At 34.6% G+C, this 18780-nt stretch overlaps 1 protein-coding gene across 2 annotated transcripts in view; it reads right to left on the bottom strand.

Annotated features, from left to right (window-relative positions):
- SPDYA (speedy/RINGO cell cycle regulator family member A) overlaps positions 1–16818 on the bottom strand; it is a 31788-nt gene extending 14970 nt beyond the window's left edge. For both annotated transcript variants that reach the window (XM_068986304.1, XM_068986296.1), the window contains exons 1-4: positions 16584–16818; positions 14642–14700; positions 12517–12602; positions 5672–5843 (exon numbers count right to left, since the gene is read on the bottom strand). In XM_068986304.1, the coding sequence (XP_068842405.1) occupies positions 5672–5843; positions 12517–12602; positions 14642–14700; positions 16584–16818 (552 nt within the window). The remainder of the gene's footprint in view (positions 1–5671; positions 5844–12516; positions 12603–14641; positions 14701–16583) is intronic.
- Between the last annotated feature and the right edge of the window lie 1962 nt (positions 16819–18780).

The raw sequence follows: 18780 nt of genomic DNA, 5'->3' as shown, positions 1-18780 counted from the left end.
ACTCTTTTAAATATATATAAGGTCTACATATATTTTGCACACACATTAGAATGTTACAGTGATAACAACAGTGAATTAAAAAGAAAACTGTACCACAGTCAAAAAAGCAAGATTTTGGTCTTAATTCTATTTAGTTCCTATGATCTTAGGTAAATTGCATTAACTTTCTGAGCCACAAGGCCTTTTATATATAAGGAAATAGGTCACTTAGAGTTATCAAATTCTACAATTCTATGAAAGTGACTTCTCTGAAGCATCGGTAGCACTTGACCTATCAGAAACATTATCCTAGTTTTTTTTTTTTTACTTCATCTCACTCTTCTGTTATTTTTAGTGATTTCTTGGTGGGGGGTGGAGGTGAGCTTTAGTGAGTTTTTAAAATTTAATATTTGGCTGTTTTTCTCTCTATACATTCTACTTCTCTGTGATCTCAAGCGGCAGTATAATATAAGGTGTTAAAAGCAATGACTCTCGAGTTAGACTGCCTAGGTTTGAATACTGGTGTGCTGCTTTTCTAATTGTGTGACCTTGGAGAAGTCATTTAGTCTCTCTGTGCCTGTTTCCTTATCTGGATCACCTAGTTAGCTGTAAGAATTGTGAGAGTTAACACATGTGCAGCACTGAGACCACTGCTCAGAAAGTATTAACATTACTTTCATTGTGGATCTTTTATCTACTACCAAACTTTAAACATCACTTAATGAAATGACAGATGTCAGAGAACACAGCACATTGGGAAACCATCAGATGTGAAGTCAAGCTCTGTTCTGCCATTTAACTATGTATGATCTTGAGTAAATTTCAACCTCCGTGGTCCTCAGTTTCATCAGTTATAAAATGAGAATGCTACAATCTTCAAAAGTACTTTTGTGAGGATAAGAAGCTAATTTATATGAAAATATAAATTTGTAAAGCACAATGCTAATGTATAGTATAATTATTGTAAGCCAGTTTGTAGCTAGTATTGTAACTTGCATTTATTTTCAGATACGTGACTAAAAAATCGGTTGGCAGTGTGCCAGTACTGGGCTCTTAGTAACAAATGCATAGAACACTTAACTAAATTTCTTAGCATGTATCCCCACCCCCCACCCCCCCAAAAAAATTATATATCTGGATATCTGCTAAGGCTACTCAGTAAAGAATTGTTCCACAGTCTTGTTTATTTTTAATGTTTTTTTTTATTGAAGTACAGTTGATTCACAGTGTTTCCGGTGTACAGCAAAGTGATGCAGTTGTACACTTTCTCAGATTATCTTCCATTATTGATTATTACAAGATACTGAATGGAGTTTCCTTGTTATATAGTAGAGGTCCTTGTTGGTCTTCATGGATAAGAAAATATGAAAAAGAAATGGAAGCTTCAAGTTTCATTGTGTCAGTCAGTTGTATTTACTGAGTACTTACTATAAGTCAGGCACTGTTCTAGATACTGTACACGTAATAAGGACAGAATAAAGACCCTCTTGGGGACTTCCCTGGCAGTCCAGTGATTAGGACATAACACTTTCACTGCCAAGGGCTCAGGTTCAATCCCTGGTTGAGGGAACTAAGATTCTGCAACCTGCACAATGCAGCCAAAAAAAAAAAGACCTTCTTGGAATTTATATTTAGTAGGGGGAATAGACATCAGCAAGGTAAGTAAGTAAAATAGAGTGTTATACAATGGCTAAGTGTTGTGAGGAAAACCAGGAAAAGGAGTAGAGAGTAATAGAGGGATGTGTACTACTTGCTATTTTACCAGCTTTATTGAGATATAACTCAGATATCATACAATTCACTAGTTTAAAGTACAGAATTCAATGGCTTTTGATATCTTCAGGGTAGCACAATGATTACCACAATCAATTTTAGTACATTTTCATCACTTCATAGAGAAGGCAGTCACACTCCATGCCTCCCACCCTTCAGCCTCAGGCAACCACTTTCTATGATTTTGGATTTATGTATTCTTCAGAGCTGATGTAAATGAACTACGTGGCTCTCTGAGGACTGGCTTCTTTCACTTGCATAAGGTTTTCAGCATTCATCCACTTTGTAGCATGTATCAATCCTTTATTGCTTTTAATTGCCACGTAATATATCATTGTATTGATATTTTGTCTATCCATTCGTTAGCTGCTGGACATTTCAGTTGTTTTTACAACTATTGACTATTATGAATAAGGCCGCTTGCTATAAACATTCCTGTAGAAGTTTTCAAAAAATATCTATTTATTTTTGGCTGTGCTGAGTCTTCATTGCTATACGTTCTCTAGTTCCAGCGAGCAGGAGCTACTCTCTAGTCGTGGAGCATGGGCTTCTCACCGTGGTGGCTTCTCTTGTTGCAGTGCACAGGTTCTAAGGGCACGTGGGCTTCAGTAGTTGCTGCTCCTGGGCTGCAGAATGCAAGATCAGTAGTTGCGGCACATGAGCTTAGTTGCTCCATGGCATGTGGGATCTTCCTGGACCAGGGATCAAACTGGGATCCCTTACATTGTAAGGTGGATTCTTAACCACTGGACCACCAGGAAAGCCCCATGTACAAGTTTTTGTGTGAACACAATTTTCATTTCTTTAGAGTATAAAACTAAGAGTGGAATTGCTGGGTCATATGGTCTCTGTTAAGCTTTTTTGAGGAAGTGCCAGACTGTTAAGCAACTAAATGATTTTACACTCCCACCAGAAGTGAAAGTTCCAATTTCTCCACATCCTTGTCAATATGTTATTATCAGTCTTTTTTTTTAAATTGTAGCCTTCCTCATGCATGTAAAGAAATATCTCCTTGATTTTGATTTTATATTTTTCTGATGGCTGTTGAGCATCTATTCATGTGCTTTTTTGCCCATCTGAATATCTTTTTTGAAGAAATGTGTATTCAGATCCTTTGCCCTTTAGAAAATTGGGTTGTCTCTTTACTTCTGAGTTTTAAGAGCTGTTTGTATGTTTTAGATACAAGTACCTTATAAGATAGATGATTTGCAAAGATTTTCTTCCCGTTTCTGGGCTGTCTCTTCACTTTCTTAATGGTGCCCTTTGAAGAACAAAATTTTTAGATTTTGATGATGCTCATTTTTTAATCTGTATTTTCTATTCTTGCTTGTGCTTCTGGTTATTACATCTAAGAAACCTAATCCAAGGTCATGAAGATTTAACACCTATGTTTTAAGAATTTTATAGTTTTTAGATCTTAAATATAGGTCTTTGATCCATTTGAGTTAGTTTTTATATATAATATGAAGCAGGGGTCCAGGTGCTTTCTTTTGCATGTGGACATCCAGTTGCTTCAGCACAATCTTTTGAAAAGATTATTCTTGCCCCACTGAGTTTTCTTGGTATCCTTACCAAGTCAATTGAACATAAATTTCTGGACTCTTCAATTTTTATTCCATTGAGGGAGATACTATGCAATATAGGGCGGTAAGGAATGATTTCTCTGAGGTGACACTTAGCAGAGTTCTGCATGAAGTGAGGAAGTGAAGCATACTAACTAATACCTAACTAATAGGAATGGCAAGTGCAAAGACTCCAAGGTGGGAGCGTCCTTGATGAATCTGAGGAATAGCTAGAAGGCCAGTGTGGTTGAAGTGAAGTGAGCAGAGCTGGGAGATAAAGTCAACGAAATAAGGGAAGAGAGCTGGCAGACCATGTGGAGCAAGATAAGGATGTTGACTTTTGCTCTGTGAGATGAGAAACCTCTGAAGGTTTTTGAGTAGAGGAGACATGATTTGATTTCCTAAAAGATTTACTCTGGCTGCTATGAAGAATAAACTATAGAGAGAAAGACTGTGAGGGAGTCCATTTGGAAAGTTATGGAAATAGTTGAGGCAAGAGATGACAAAGTAGGGTTTAGTGGCGGAGGTGAGAAATGGTGGGATGCTGGATATTTCTTTAAGGTATAGATCTAAAAAAAAAGAAAAAAAACAAACCTAGGGTGACAGTTTTTGGCCAACAACTAGAATGAAGTTACTGTTTATTGACATGTGCAAGACTGTAGGAGGAGCAAGTGTGGAGGTCTCTGTAGGAGAATCAAAAACTCAATTTTCAACATGTTAAGTCTGAGGTATCTACTAGATAATGAAATATGAAGTAGGAAATTAGATATGCCAATCTGGAATTAGGGGAGAACTCTGTTAGTTCTCAGGGCTGAAGCCTTGAGAGACTGAACTTTTCTGTAAATCCCACTGACATTTTCAGTGTCAGTGAAATGAGTGGAAAAGTCAGTGAAAAATCAGTGAAAAAGTCATTACAACAACTGACTTTTCAGGTGTCTAAAACACTGTAGTCTTTTATAAGCCACATCATTCTCTAATAGTCTGGTGCCAGCAACAAAGGTAATTCCAGCTCCAACAGAATAAAACTGTTGTAGTTAAAATGTGAGTCATTGTATTTTAGGAGTGGTGGGCAGTTTACCATGAGGAAGCATTGCCTATCTTGACCTCTTGCCTCCAGTGCCTCCTCCATGCACTTGGCTGAGTGTTCCATGGAGCCTGAAGCATTTACTTTGATAAAATCAGAGTGTTCAAATAAGGGCACTATCATACCAAGGATGGCAACAGGTGCACAAATTACCCACTCCTGACCTGGGGAAGCTGTGACAAAAAGTAACAAGAGAGGAATTTTTCAATGCCCTGTAATTGGAATGAGTCCTTTAAATTCATTAATGAAGATCCACTAATGGAAGGGAGGTAGTCATACATACTCATCCTTTCATATTTTTCTACTGAATATAATCATGTGCTGTACAGTCTTCTAAGTTATTTCTGAATCTTTGCATTTCTCCCAATATTCAACAATTCTAATTTAATCCAAAACCATGTATAACTTCTATAACTTCATCTCATTAATAAATATAATGAACAAGATTAGTTCTGGACAGAGTTCTGTGACACACCTCTAAAGTCTTCCCTCAGGTTAGACAATAATCCATTATTTGGCTTCTCTGGCCTGTAGTCATTAAACTAGATATGACTTCATTTAATTACAGCATTATCTGCCCAGACTTTTCTGAACTAGTTCTGGGTTATATTAATTAACTTAATTACATGAACTAGTTACTGCCTTCCATTAATTTTCTATTCTAATATTTTTAGTTTGAAACATTAACTTTCTTTACTGAAAACCAGAACATCAGATAAAATAACTGATCTTTTAATTTAGTGTCTTTCTGCTTTACATTAATAGAATCTGTCATCAAGAAAACTTACTTTATGTATGCTATATGAACAGAGGTATAGTTTTTAAGCTTATTTAAATTTATTTAAATTTTAATACCACACTGTTTATATTTCAACCTTGTGAATGTGAAATTTTGATACTTTAGTGGAAATTATTTAATAGAAATTATTATTCAGCTCCAATGTTATTACCCTGAGGTACTTTGGAATGCACACACTATTTCTTCCTAATATATTGGTGATCTTTTAGAGAAGAGAAATACACTAAAATAAAAATACTTTCTATGGAAGTAGGCTGTTCAGAAAAAAAGAAATGACACTTTTAAATTATTGTGCTATAAATTTAAAATATCAACATTTTAATATACAAGTTGTACTCATGGTAATCATCAAGGTTAGCAGTTTACCCTTCATTTACAAAAAATGAAGCATTAGAAGCACATTAAAAAACAAGACAGGGAAAATTACATAAAGAGAAGACAGAGATTATATATATAAAGCTTTAAAAATCTTACCTCCTCACAGCATCGCCTGCTTACAATAGCCCTATAGTCAATTCTATCCCAGAGTTGGTCCCTTAACTTTAAGAAGTCAGGGAATAATTTTCTCCAATTTTTCCCTAAAGCCCATGGAAAAATTTCATATTTGGATTCTTCTTCATCTTCTTCAACTGTATTAGCGAGATACCTAAAAAAGAAGACCAACAACTCAAAAAAGAAATGGGTAAAGGACAGGAAGAGAGTTTACACACATACAAAAAATCCAGCTTGTTTATAAACACGGTAACAGATATTCAAGCCTTATGAATGATTAAAGAAATGCATATAAAAATTAGAGATACAATGAATTTTACATTGTTGAGTTCTGGATATTTTTATATTCCTATAAATTTTGAGCTTTGCTCTAGGATGCAGTTATTGAAACAGTCTGATCCTTTCAAGTCTTGATTTGTTAGATGGATCTGGAGCAAGGTTCAGTTTGGGGCTAATTACTCCCCACTAGGGCAAGATGTTTCCAAGTACCCTACTCAGTACTGAATTATTCAGTGTGAACTGGAAGTTTTTTCAGTCTGGCTGGTGTGAACAGGCACTATTTGAGCCGCAGGCAAATGTTAGGCACTGTGTTCCCTCTAACCTTTTCTTATGGTCTTTCTCTACACTCAAATACCTGAGGGGGATTAGGCATGCACAAAAGTAGGAAAACAGGACAGATAAGAATCATCATTAGCCAATCAAAACTGACTGATATATGGTAGAAGTAACACAAAGACACTAAAACAGTTACAGTTATTCTAGATGTTCAAAAAGACAAGTAGACATATTGAAAGTATACTTCTAGAGATGAAAACTTTGTGTACAATGAAAATTACACCGAGTGAGGGTAACATCAGATTAAATGTCATGGAAGGAAAGATTTGTGCACTGAAGACATAGCAATATAAACTATCCAAAAGAAACATAATGAGAAAATGAAACAAAAATAATGAAGAACATTAATAAGCTGTGAGACAACTTCAAGTAGCTTAATAAAGGTGAAACTGGAATCCCTAAAGGGTGGTGGGTGGACAGAAAAAACACCTGAAGAAATAATTACTGAAAAAGTTTGAAATTTGATGAAAACTATAAACCCACAAAGAAGCTGAATAAACTCCAAAGGACAAAACATATAGAAAATTACACCAAAACATATCATAATTAACTGCTTGCTGCTACTGCTGCTAAGTCGCTTCAGTCATGTCCAACTCTATGCGATCCTATAGACGGCAGCCCAGCAGGCTCCCCCATCCCTGGGATTCTCCAGGCAAGAACACTGGAGTGGGTTGCCATTTCCTTCTCCAATGTGTGAAAGCGAAAAGTGAAAGTGAAGTCGCTCAGTTGTGTCTGACTCTTAGCGACCCCATGGACTGCAGCCCACCAGGTTCCTCCGTCCGTGGGATTTTCCAGGCAAGAGTACTGGAGTGGGGTGCCATTGCCTTCTCTGATTAATTGCTTACGGCCAGTGATATAGAGAAAATCTTAAAAGCAGTCAGAGAAAAAAATAGACACATTAAATTACACAGGAATAGAGATAAGGATGAAGCAGATTTCTCACTGGAAACAGTGCAAGGTCCATAGATGATTTTCTAAGAAAAAAAAGGCAACTTGTAATAAAAGGATTTACAAAACACATAAGGGAACAAGGCAAAATGAACAGAAACAGGCTGTGAAGTGTGAAGATACTGGAAAAATAGACAAACACCCAATAAAAGGGGGCCTTAAAGCAAACAGAAAGGTAGGCAAATGATCCCAAGTGGAAGGTGTGAGATGCAAGAAGTAACAGTAATGAAAGATATATAAATATGTGGGTAAATCTAAACAAATGTTGAATTTATAAAACAACAATAATAATATCTAACTTTTTAGAGAGCATCATGTAGAACTAATGGAATTGTAAGATAAGAGAACAGAAACTGGGTCTTGTAATTAAAAATAACTAGGCTAATTGCTGAAAGAATAGGTGTAGAATGTAAGATTTCCAAAGAAGTAGAGGAAAAAAGGTGTCAAAGGTAAAAATTTTTAAATCTCAGTTAAAAAAAAGATAAAAATGGAGGGGAAAGAAGAAACAGAAAAAAAAAGGAATATTTACAAAGTACACAACAAGATGGTGGGAAAAAATGCAAATATATAAGAAACAAGAGTATTTTTTTCTGTAGTGAAAGTGAACTACAGCTACACATATCAATAGAAATTAGTCTCAGAATAATATCATAAAGCAAATGAAGGAATTTACAGAAGACACGTACATGTAATTTTTATTGTATAGCCCCAAAATAGGAATAACCAAATAATATATTATTTAGAGGTATATACATAGAATAAAGGAAAGCAAAAAAATGATTACTTGTGGAAGGAAGAGGCTCTAATTGGGAAACTGTGCTGTGAGCTTCTAAGATTCTGGTAATGTTCTATTCTTAAGTCAGGGGTACATGAATGTTTGTTTTGCTTTTATTCTTTCACACACACATACATATACACTCCAATCACTCTTCTGTAGATATTTCATGTTAAAAAAATTTTAAAAGCACACACAGAAATGTGAGTACATTTCTATTCATGTAACATACATACTGGTTCATATATAGAAAATTATTTCTAGACAGATATATATGAAACTGTTAATTATCCTTGAGGAAGGAGATCAAGATTTTGAGATACGAGAAGACTCACTTTTAATTGTATACACTCCTATGTAGTCTTTTTAACCATGCACATATTCATATTTGTGTGTGTGTGTATGTGTGTCTCAGCTGTGACCGACTCTTTGTGACTCCATGGACTGTAGCCCACCAGGCCCCTCTGTCCATGGGATTTTCCAGGTAAGAATACTGGAGTGGGTTGCCATGCCCTCCTCCAGGGGATCTTCCTGACCCAGGGATCGAACCCAAGTCTCTTGCATCTCCTGCACTGGCAGGCAGATTCTTTACCACTGGCGCCACCTGAAAAGTACCCATTCATATTTAGTTACATTAATATGAGTAGTTACATATTTTTATTCTCCCTTAAAATAATTATATATTTTAATATTATTTTATATTATATGTACATTATTAATATCATAAAGTACCTCATTGTTAAACTCAGTTATTCAAGTCAAATTGTGTCCTTTGTGAAATTACATCAAGTAATTTCTCACTTTAGTATCCCTAATAATTGTTAGTAAACTGTAGATAGAGTTGGAAGAGGTTGGCCCCTTTCATGCTTGCTGATTATGAAAAATCTATAATGCACATATTGAGTGCCACACTCAGTACACCAGCAAATTTGGAAAACTCAGCAGTGGCCACAGGTCTGGAAAAGGTCAGTTTTCATTCCAATCCCCAAAAAAGGCAATGCCAAAGAATGTTCAAACTACTGCACAATTGCACTCATCTCACACACTAGCACAGCAATGCTCAAAATTTTCCAAGCCAGGCTTCAACAGTACGTGAATCTTGAACTTGCAGATGTTCAAGCTGGATTTAGAAAAGGGAGAGGAACCAGAGATCAAATTGCCAATATCTGTTGGATCATAAAAAAAGCAAGAGAGTTCCAGAAAAACATCTATGCCAAAGCCTTTGACTGTGGAACACAACAAACTGTGGAAAATTCTGAAAGAGATGGGAACACCAGACCACCTTACCTGCCTCCTGAGAAATCTGTATGCAGGTCAAGAAGCAACAGTTAGAACTGGACATGTGACAACGGACTGGTTCCAAATTGGGAAAGGAGCACGTCAGGCTCTATATTGTTCACCCTGCTTATTTAACTTATATGCAGTGTACATCCTGCGAAATGCCAAGCTGGATGAAAACAAGCTGGGAGAAATATCAATAACCTAAGATATGCAGATGACACCACCTTTATGGCAGAAAGCAAAGAACTAAAGAATCTCTTGATGAAAGTGAAAGAGGAGAGTGAAAAAGCTGGCTTAAAACTCAACATTCAAAAAACTAAAATCATGTCATCCAGTCCCATCACTTCATGCCAAATAGATAGGGAAACAATGGAAACAGTGACAGACTATTTTAGGGGGCTCCAAAATCACTGCAGATGGTGACTGCAGCCATGAGATTAAAAGATGCTTTCTCCTTGGAAGAAAAGCTATGCCAAACCTAGACAGCATATTAAAAAGTGGAGACATTTCTTTACAAAGGTCTGTCTAGTCAAAGCTATGGTTTTTCCAGTAGTCATGCATGGATGTGAGAGTTGGACTATGAAGAAAGCTGAGCACCAAAGAATTGATGCTTTTCAACTGTGGTGTTGGAGAAGACTCTTGAGAGTCCCTTGGACAGCAAGGAGATCCAACTAGTCAATCCTAAAGGAAATCAGTCCTGAATATTCACTGGAAGGACTGATGCTTAAGCTGAAACTCCAATACTTTGGTCACCTGATGTGAAGAATTGACTCACTGGAAAAGACCCTGGCGCTGGGAAAGATTGAGGGCAGGAGAAGGGGTCGACAGAGGATGAAATGGTTGGATGGCATCACCGACTCAATGGAAATGATTTTGAGCAAGCTCCAGGAGTTGGTGATGGACAGAGAAGCCTGGCGTGCTGAAGTCCATGGGGTTGCAAAGAGTTGAACACTTCTGAGCAACTAAACTGAACTGAACTGATAACACACTATGGTACAGAGGAACCTGGTAGGCTACAGTCCATGGGGTCACAAACAGTTGGACACGACTGAGCAACTTCACTTTCACTTTTCAATATTGTATTAGGACCACATTATGATTCCATTCCACATTAACAATTTTTCAGGCTCCATGCAATGAAATGTTTGTATCTTACACATGTAAGTTGTCTTCTAATTTGAAATAGATTTTTCTTGGAGCAGAGTCCATTTATATTGCATAGGGTTAATTATGTTTATTCAAATAAAGAATTAAGAAATTCTGTTAGCCATTGAGGTATGCAAAAAAAGTAAGGTACACGTTCCTTGCCTGTAAGGAGTTTACAGTCCAGTAGAAAAGGTAACATGAAAAAAATACTGGAGTAAAAAATAATAGTAGAAGTTCAGAGTGTTAAAAGAATATATAGAAAATAACTTGAAATAGAACTGTGGCTGAGAAAATATTTAATGAGAACTATTGAGTTGGGTGGGCTTCCCCTATGGCTCAGATTGTAAAGAATCTGCCTGTAATGAAGGAGACCCAGGTTTGATCTCTGGGTCAGGAAGATCCTCTGGAGAAGGGAATGGCAACCCACTCCAGTATTCTTGCCTGGAAAATTCCATGGACAGAGAAGCCTGGTGGGCTAGTCCATGGGACTACAGAGTCGGACACAACTTAGCGACTATCACTTTACTTCACACTGAGTGGGGTTATATCAAAAGTACGATTAGATATAAAAGTGGAAATTATGATTCATGTTACTTTTAATATGAAGCTTATAATACAACATGCAATAAAACCTGACATGCTACTACACAGTGTAAGCTAACAAAGTGCTTTGCTGGTAATAATTTTACAAAGCTGGTCAAATCCAATTTTGGGCATGTGGTTCAATTTAAATAAAGTTTATTTTGGCTTATTTTCAACTCTCAAGTGAGAAAAAAATACAAAATATATATTGCATCAATATACCGATATAATACTAAAAGACACATTAAAAGCAATACAGCTTAGTGTCAAATGGCTAGATTTGGCCATTGGCAAATCACACCTAAATCTGTGCCCCAGTTCCGCTACTTACTAACTTTTGTGATCTTGGAAAGCACTTAATCTTTCTAAGTTTCATTTTTCCTATCTGTAAAATGGAGATAATTTAAAAATATATCTCATAGGAAAATTAAATGAGTTTATAGAAAACATTTTTCTGGTGCCTCGCACATGATACTCAAATTAGCAAATACTATTATGTTTCTCCAATTTAGCAATCATCATCAAACTCTATACTGAGTTCATTTTTTCCTATGCATGGGGAAATGTATCTCCTGAAAACATCCAAAGATCAATTTCCTCTAGTCCTATTTCTTGAATTATATTCTGAATTAAGCAGACTTTAAATTCTTCATTGCTAATAGTTGCTGTGATATTTAACTTCAATATGTTTATGTGTAGCTCCTTAGTTAGGTACTTAAAATTATATTCATATATTTCAAACTGTAGCATTGTATCCAGGTAGTGGGCTTTTGATATTGAGATTGTCTAGAGTATTTCCCACAAACTGTTCAACTTAAAAGGGCAATAGTTATGATTTTTACTAAATATTAAATTTCAAAGAGGATATTCTGGCTTTTAACAAGTCTCTAAGTCCAAAAGAGGAAATTTTGGGGATAATTTATATGGAACACTATGTAAAGTATGACAATGTGAAAGGTACAATATAAACTCAAGTGGAATATTAAAAAATAAATCTTAGGCATAAGATCAATGAAAAGAACATAAGAATATCCTATTAAAGTAAAAAAAAACCATACAGCCTTTAAACAGGAAGGCCTATTCAAAGACATATACCAGGGTTTAAACAGCCTCTATTTTAAATGAGGTATTGTATATATTGTGTGTCCCTGATAACTCAGTTGGTAAAGAATCTGCATGCAACGCAGGAGACCCTGGTTCAATTCCTGGGTCAGGAAGATCCTCTGGAGAAGGGAAAGGTTACCCACTCCAGTATTCTTGGGCTTCCCTGGCGGCTCAGCTGATAAGGAAACCACCCACATGCGGCAGACCTGGGTTTCATCCCTGGGTTGGGAATATCCCTTGGAGAAGGGAAAGGTTACCCACTCCAGTATTCTGGTCTGGAGAATTCTATGGACTGTATAGTCCATGGGGTCACAAAGAGTCTGACATGACTTATAAATAACTACCATAAAAATCACTTAGTAGAAAGCATACTTACAGAGCAATAAAGAAATTTATCCTGGTATGCTCATTTACAGTAAATTTAGCTCTCTTGAAATAAACAAAGGTCATAGCCAAAAGATACTATAGAGAAAAAAGTTAGAAGTTAAAATTAATGTTTTGCTTTCATAAGTAAAACTGTTTTAAACTAGCTGTCTTTCTATGCTAAAACAATAAAGCATTATTTATCCTTATTACAGAAACACCTATTTGAGTCCTTATTTTTTGGCTTCCTTTAATCCATATGAACAGTGAAAAATAGTTCTGGATCACTTATGATTAAGTCATAATTGGAATCAACTCCTAAATTTTATTCTTGCCAATATCTTTTGAACCCCAAACTCATTTTTTTTTCCTATTATTCAAACATATAAAGAAGCTGAAATAATAATCAAGTGAATAACTATATATCCTTTACCAAGATTCATCAACTGTTACTCTGTTGCCACACTGGCTTGATTATGTGTATATGCAATTTTTTCCCCCTCAACTCTTTGAGTTAGTTGTAGACATCCATACTCAAAATACTCAAAATAATTTAAAAAATAACTTCTAACCAGAAATTAGAATCACCTGGCTCTATTTTCACTGGGAAAAGTGTTTTAAATGTATTATTAGGAAGACATGTCTAGCCTGTTATTAGCATTCATGCCAGGTTCTGCCTGTTCAAGTTAAAAACAAGTTACAATACAAATATATTAGACTCCCTCTCGTAAGATAGCTAATTCATCCTACCTTCGCAGGTTTGACCACAAAGGTGATTCCAAGTTTTTCAAGGTAACTTTCAGTAGAGGACTCGATACTAGTTTGTTAAGATACACTATTCCTGGTTAATTACTTTAGAGGCACTGCACCCTGCTGTCCAACAACTTTAATTACCAATAAGACACTTAAAACTAAAATTTACACTTTAGAAGTCCACATGAACTGGATATTTGATATTAAGGCATTACTGTTAATTTTTAAAGGTATTAGTGACATTGATTACGTTTAGAAAGATCTCACTTTTTAGAAGTACGTCTTTAAATATTTATGGATAAAATGTTAGGCTGTCTGGGCTTTGCTTCAAAATAATTCAGTTTTAGGGAGAGAAATGAGAAGAAACAAGAATGGCCATGAGTTAATGACTATGTTAGCTGGATGGTAGGTACACAGATGGTCTTTGTTCTATTGTCTCTATTATAATTTTAAACGTACTACCGCATGTTTGAAATTTTACAAAATTAAAATTTCAAACTTTAAAAGAAAACCTCCAATTTTATTTTTGTTATCTTAAGCTTAAAAGAGTTTACATCAATATTAAATTAATGGGTATTTAATCTTGAGGTAGTCTGTTCATTCTCTTTTCTGTTGGTTGGCACATTATCTTAAATGGGATATGAAGTCATGCTGCATTTTCTGATATGACTAACTGGTCTAAGATGACATTTATAAAGCTGAAATTCTGTTTGGCTAAACCTAAAGAGTACAGAGATAGCACAATCTCTACGGTATCAATCAGTATCATGATGTTCTTTTATGAAACACTGATTCCTATATAAAGAATAAGATAAACTAATTTTACTCTACAAGATTACTGGGATTTGTTTCATTTAAATTATCTACAAAATATTAAAATGTATAATCAACCACTTTTATCAGATGTTATTACCTTATAAAAGGTAACAATTTGGATCAAAACATATTAAGCCTAATACAGCAAATATTTTATAACTATAAATGGAGTGTAAATTTTAAAAACTGTAAATCATAGTGTACAGCTGTATTGTACATCAACTGAACTTCAATTAAAAAAGAATAAAAAGTAAAACCAAACCAAAAACACCCAACCAACCAAACAAAAAAGATATTATGTCTATATTGATTCTTGTTTTAAATCAAACAAATATGGGTTTAAGATCATATGAACCTAAATCAATATTTTACAATTCCTTGAGTATAGATGGAATGAATGTATGTTGTATACTAACGTATAAGGATTCCATTTTGAAGGAACAACGTTAAGTTAGTTCTTTTCTTAACCTTAATTAATAAGATAGAAAATCATTATAAGGTTCATTAAAGTCCGGACAGTCCAGTAACATAAAAATGCTAGTTAATGATTATACTGTTATCAAATTTACCTTGTCTGCAATTTTACAGCAGCAGTCCATCCACAAGAAATCCTGAATTAAATCGTCATCTACAACAAAAGAAGGCTATGACTTGTCTTTTGAAAACAGGTTTCCTTTTGAAGAATTAATTTTTACATAAGGAGATTATAAACAATGCTTATAAATCACACAAAATGGCTGGACTGGTGTTGTACAAAGTATAATAGTTTTTGGTTCTTTAGTGTGTTTACCACTGTAAGCACTGTACAGAAAACTCCCACTTTATTTTTTGGCTTCCTATCTGATTTGCCTTAATATATAGCCCAGACTAGAGGGGTAATGCCAGAAGTGTCTGATTTACTAAATATTCCAGTAGCTCTTTTAGGAATGTTTTGGGTAGCTCTAGATGGGCTCTTTGTTAATTTCCAAAACAAATCTTTAACAGGTGGAAATGGAATCTGATAAAAGATAACTCAGTCATTAAGAAATAATGACTCAATGAATACTCTGTTTTCTAAATATCTTTTTTTTTTTAAACACTTTATCCTTTTATGTATAGGATATTTTTAGTTTTGGGTTCTTTTTCTATCCTCATATTTATCTCACCTCTGTCCAATTATCTATTATCCAAATACACATGAAAATGTCTATGTAAGGAAGATTTAAAATTCATTAGTTATTTATAACTAACATTTAATTTTGGAAAGACAGTGTTATGACAAAAAGATCAACAGACAAAAATACTGTTAAAAAGAATAACATCCAAAAAAATAGGTAAAAAACACTCACTTCAAATAAAGGCTCAAATACATAATACCAAAATGTATGTGTAGCTGTCAGAAAATAATTTGGAAAAAAAATCCACTTTTTTCCATTTTCCCCTTTATTTTTAGTTAAATAACTAAGAATAACTTTTTGTTATATCCAAGAAATTTTATCAGTGTAGTCAAATAAATGGAAAGTTCCAATATGTATCAATTTTCTGAGAATAATTAATCTCTGCCTTGTTAATTCCATTTCTATTTCTTAAATCACCTAAAATGGTAGAGCCATGTATTTTTCCTTATTTCCCACATTCAGTTATGAATAACAAAAAAGTTTGTGGGTAATAATTTTGCTCTACTCTTAACTGAGAGGGAACCCCCCTCCCCCACTTTTTAAAGACTTCTGTCCTCTCAGAAGGGCAAATACTCTTGTCCCTCTCTCTTCTTTTATGCATCTCCTTTCCTCTATAAGCAAGGAAGGTTGTTACCTCAATTTACCAGTCTGTGATAGCTACTTGATTCAGTCCCACAGGTAAGTACCAGAATCTATCTATCCAACCCTTTATTCTGTCTACCTTACTACCTTACCTCAAAAAAAAGAAAAAAAGGTCCTCTTTCTTGGGCCAGTAGAAATACTACAAAGTTTCTTTTTGGCTATTTTTAAGATTATCAGCAAAGAAGCACTGTTTCAAGATCTGAACAAAATTTAATTTTATTATATGAGCATTATGATAAAGAATAGTTAATTTTTAATAACATTCCCCAGAGATTATACTGAAACTTCTCTAGGTTGACTAACCTTGCCAGTTTGCTCAGTTTTAGCACTGAGTCCTGGGAAACCCCTCAGGCTCGGTGACATGAGTCAGTTAGCTCACCTGAGACTTTATGTGTATTTACTTTAGGTCAAATAAAACTCATGCTATGACCTTGAATTGCCCAGAATTTACATTTGACACTTGAATTAAGTAGTCTAGAAGCTAGATGAGTCAGAATTTCTACTCTCAAAGTAACAGAAACAAACAAAAATCTAGCACTGGGGAAGAAAACAAAACAGACTAAGGCAAAAACAAATTTGGTTTGAGATAGAAAATCTGACACAGAAAATAACAGCATCCTTTTCGATTATCATGAAAATGATAAAACAAAACTTACATTCTCTCACTTTTAAGTACTTTATAATTACCTCTATTACAATATTTTAAACCTACCAAATAATTTAAAGAAAGCAGTCATTTCCTGACGCTGTATAACTAGACAGGGTCCTTTGGGGCGTTTAGACTTGTTGCTATTATGTGCATTTTTTTCAGATGCTGGCCAACTATCTTTTAAAATAGGACGCTTCAGGGTAATGGGTTTTTTAGGCTGATGCAATCTATTTGACCCTGATTTTACATGTACAGTGACAGTAGGTGGTGTCTCACAACACAGCTGATTATGTCTCATTTTGGTTTCCCACGATTCCTGTAAAAATAAAACACATAGTTATTTATCACACTCTTGTTCACTTCAAGAAAAGCTATGTTTCCTTTGGGTCTGGTATGTCTCTATTCCCAAATAATAAGATACTGCATACTATTTTGCTTTGACTACTAGGGAACTAAAAACCAAATTTTAAAGTTAATTATAGAAACTGTGCTGAGTTTATAATCTACTTGTGGTATTCTTTTTTCCTGATAATTTTTATTCTGCTTGTACTGACAAAATTTTATATGATTATTGTCATCTCAAATTTTTTATAGAATAAGGCAAACTGCTTTAAGAACTAAGTTATTATCAATATCATTATTATGTTAAAAAGCAATTCACATACACACAAACATTTTCTAACTGGTTAATTCCTGGATATGTTATAAAACTCACTGATTCAACAAGTGTTTATTGATATTTTTGAAAAGTTAAAAACAATTCTAGCAAAGAAATGCATGCATTGAGGGATTCTCATAAATTGATCACTTTAATTTCTAAAGTTGTGAGTGTATGACTATGCTATTTGAGTGGCTGATTACCAGTGTATATGAATGTAAACTGCTTTAGTCTAATAAAAATTGAAAGCTAACCCATCAGTATTTAATGATATGCATAATCACTATTACATTAGATGGTAATTAGTTCACATAATTACTAGTATTACTTTTATGATCAAAGTATTTATAGGGTAATAGGAAATGCAGTATGAATAGCCAAAGCAGCAAACTATTTTAAGACCCTAATGAGAATCTCTGAATCCATAACTCACAGTGACCCAGGCAGTCGTGCCCCCCTCGATGTTCAGTGAGTTAGGTACAGATTCTCCTTCCTGACCCTTAGAAACTTCCCTGCTGAAGGAAGGAATGGAAAATAAAATTGGATATAGTGAGGCTAGATCAGAATTGCCCAATATAAAGTGAGCCACATACATAAATTTATATTTTAAAGCCACATTTAAAAAAGCAAAAATAAGCAAGTCAATTTAATTTTACAAATATATTTTATGTAACCCAATATATCCAAAATACAATTTTGGCATGTACTCAATATAAAAACTAAGACAACATTTTATATTCTTTTACACTGTCTTTGAAATCTGGTTTGTATTATACTTATATCTCAATTTTGAATGCTAAAATTTGCAACAGTTAGTGAAATGTAGTCTTGCCAAAACAATGATCTAGGAGGTAAGGGAAAAATATTTTATATTCCTTCAATATTTAATTGTAAAGTAAAAATTCTTCAGTTGCACCTGCCACATTTCAACTGTTTAATAAGCACATATGGCTAGTAGCTACCCATATTAGACAGCACAGGGCTAGATTACAAAGAACTAGGCAGACTAAGTTATATTCAATTACTTTTATATATAATTCCTTCTCCTGTACTTTGCTTCCCTCCTCTCCACTCCTCTTTCCTCCTAGATCCTCATCTGTATCTTCTTCTTTCCCCCAAAAGAAAGAGCAGCTTTACAATCTACATGGAAAAAAACTAGTCACGCTTCTCACATTGGGGTGTGAGGGCTAGGCTTAGGGAGTGGGGGACAGATGTGCCAGAAAATAGAATAATGGTGGAACTTCTCCCAGGATGTCATTTTTACTTAATGTTAAGTAATTTAAAAAGTGTTGCTTTATTAAAACAACCTGGGATATATGATGAAACAGAATGCAAATTTTCTATCAAAAAAATAATGATCACATTTTACATTATTCTGCCTCATATAAAAATTGAGAAAAGAGAAACAGGAGGCAATTCGTTGAGATTAATAAGTAAACACTGGCAAAAGAGTTATGGAGAAGGAGCTTAAGGAGAGAAGCTATCAATGATACATTTTTGTTCAAAATCCAACTTTAGGTAACTTCAATTTTTGCTCTTCATTTAGACATACTAAGAGAATGGCAAGTCAAATGAGAATTTTTTTAAGACAGGATAATTTTA

This window comes from Capricornis sumatraensis, chromosome 1 (assembly GCF_032405125.1).
Source record: "Capricornis sumatraensis isolate serow.1 chromosome 1, serow.2, whole genome shotgun sequence".
NCBI lineage: Eukaryota > Metazoa > Chordata > Mammalia > Artiodactyla > Bovidae > Capricornis > Capricornis sumatraensis.
The sequence above is the reverse complement of the archived record's forward strand: the minus strand, read 5'-3'. Positions and strand labels throughout refer to the sequence as shown.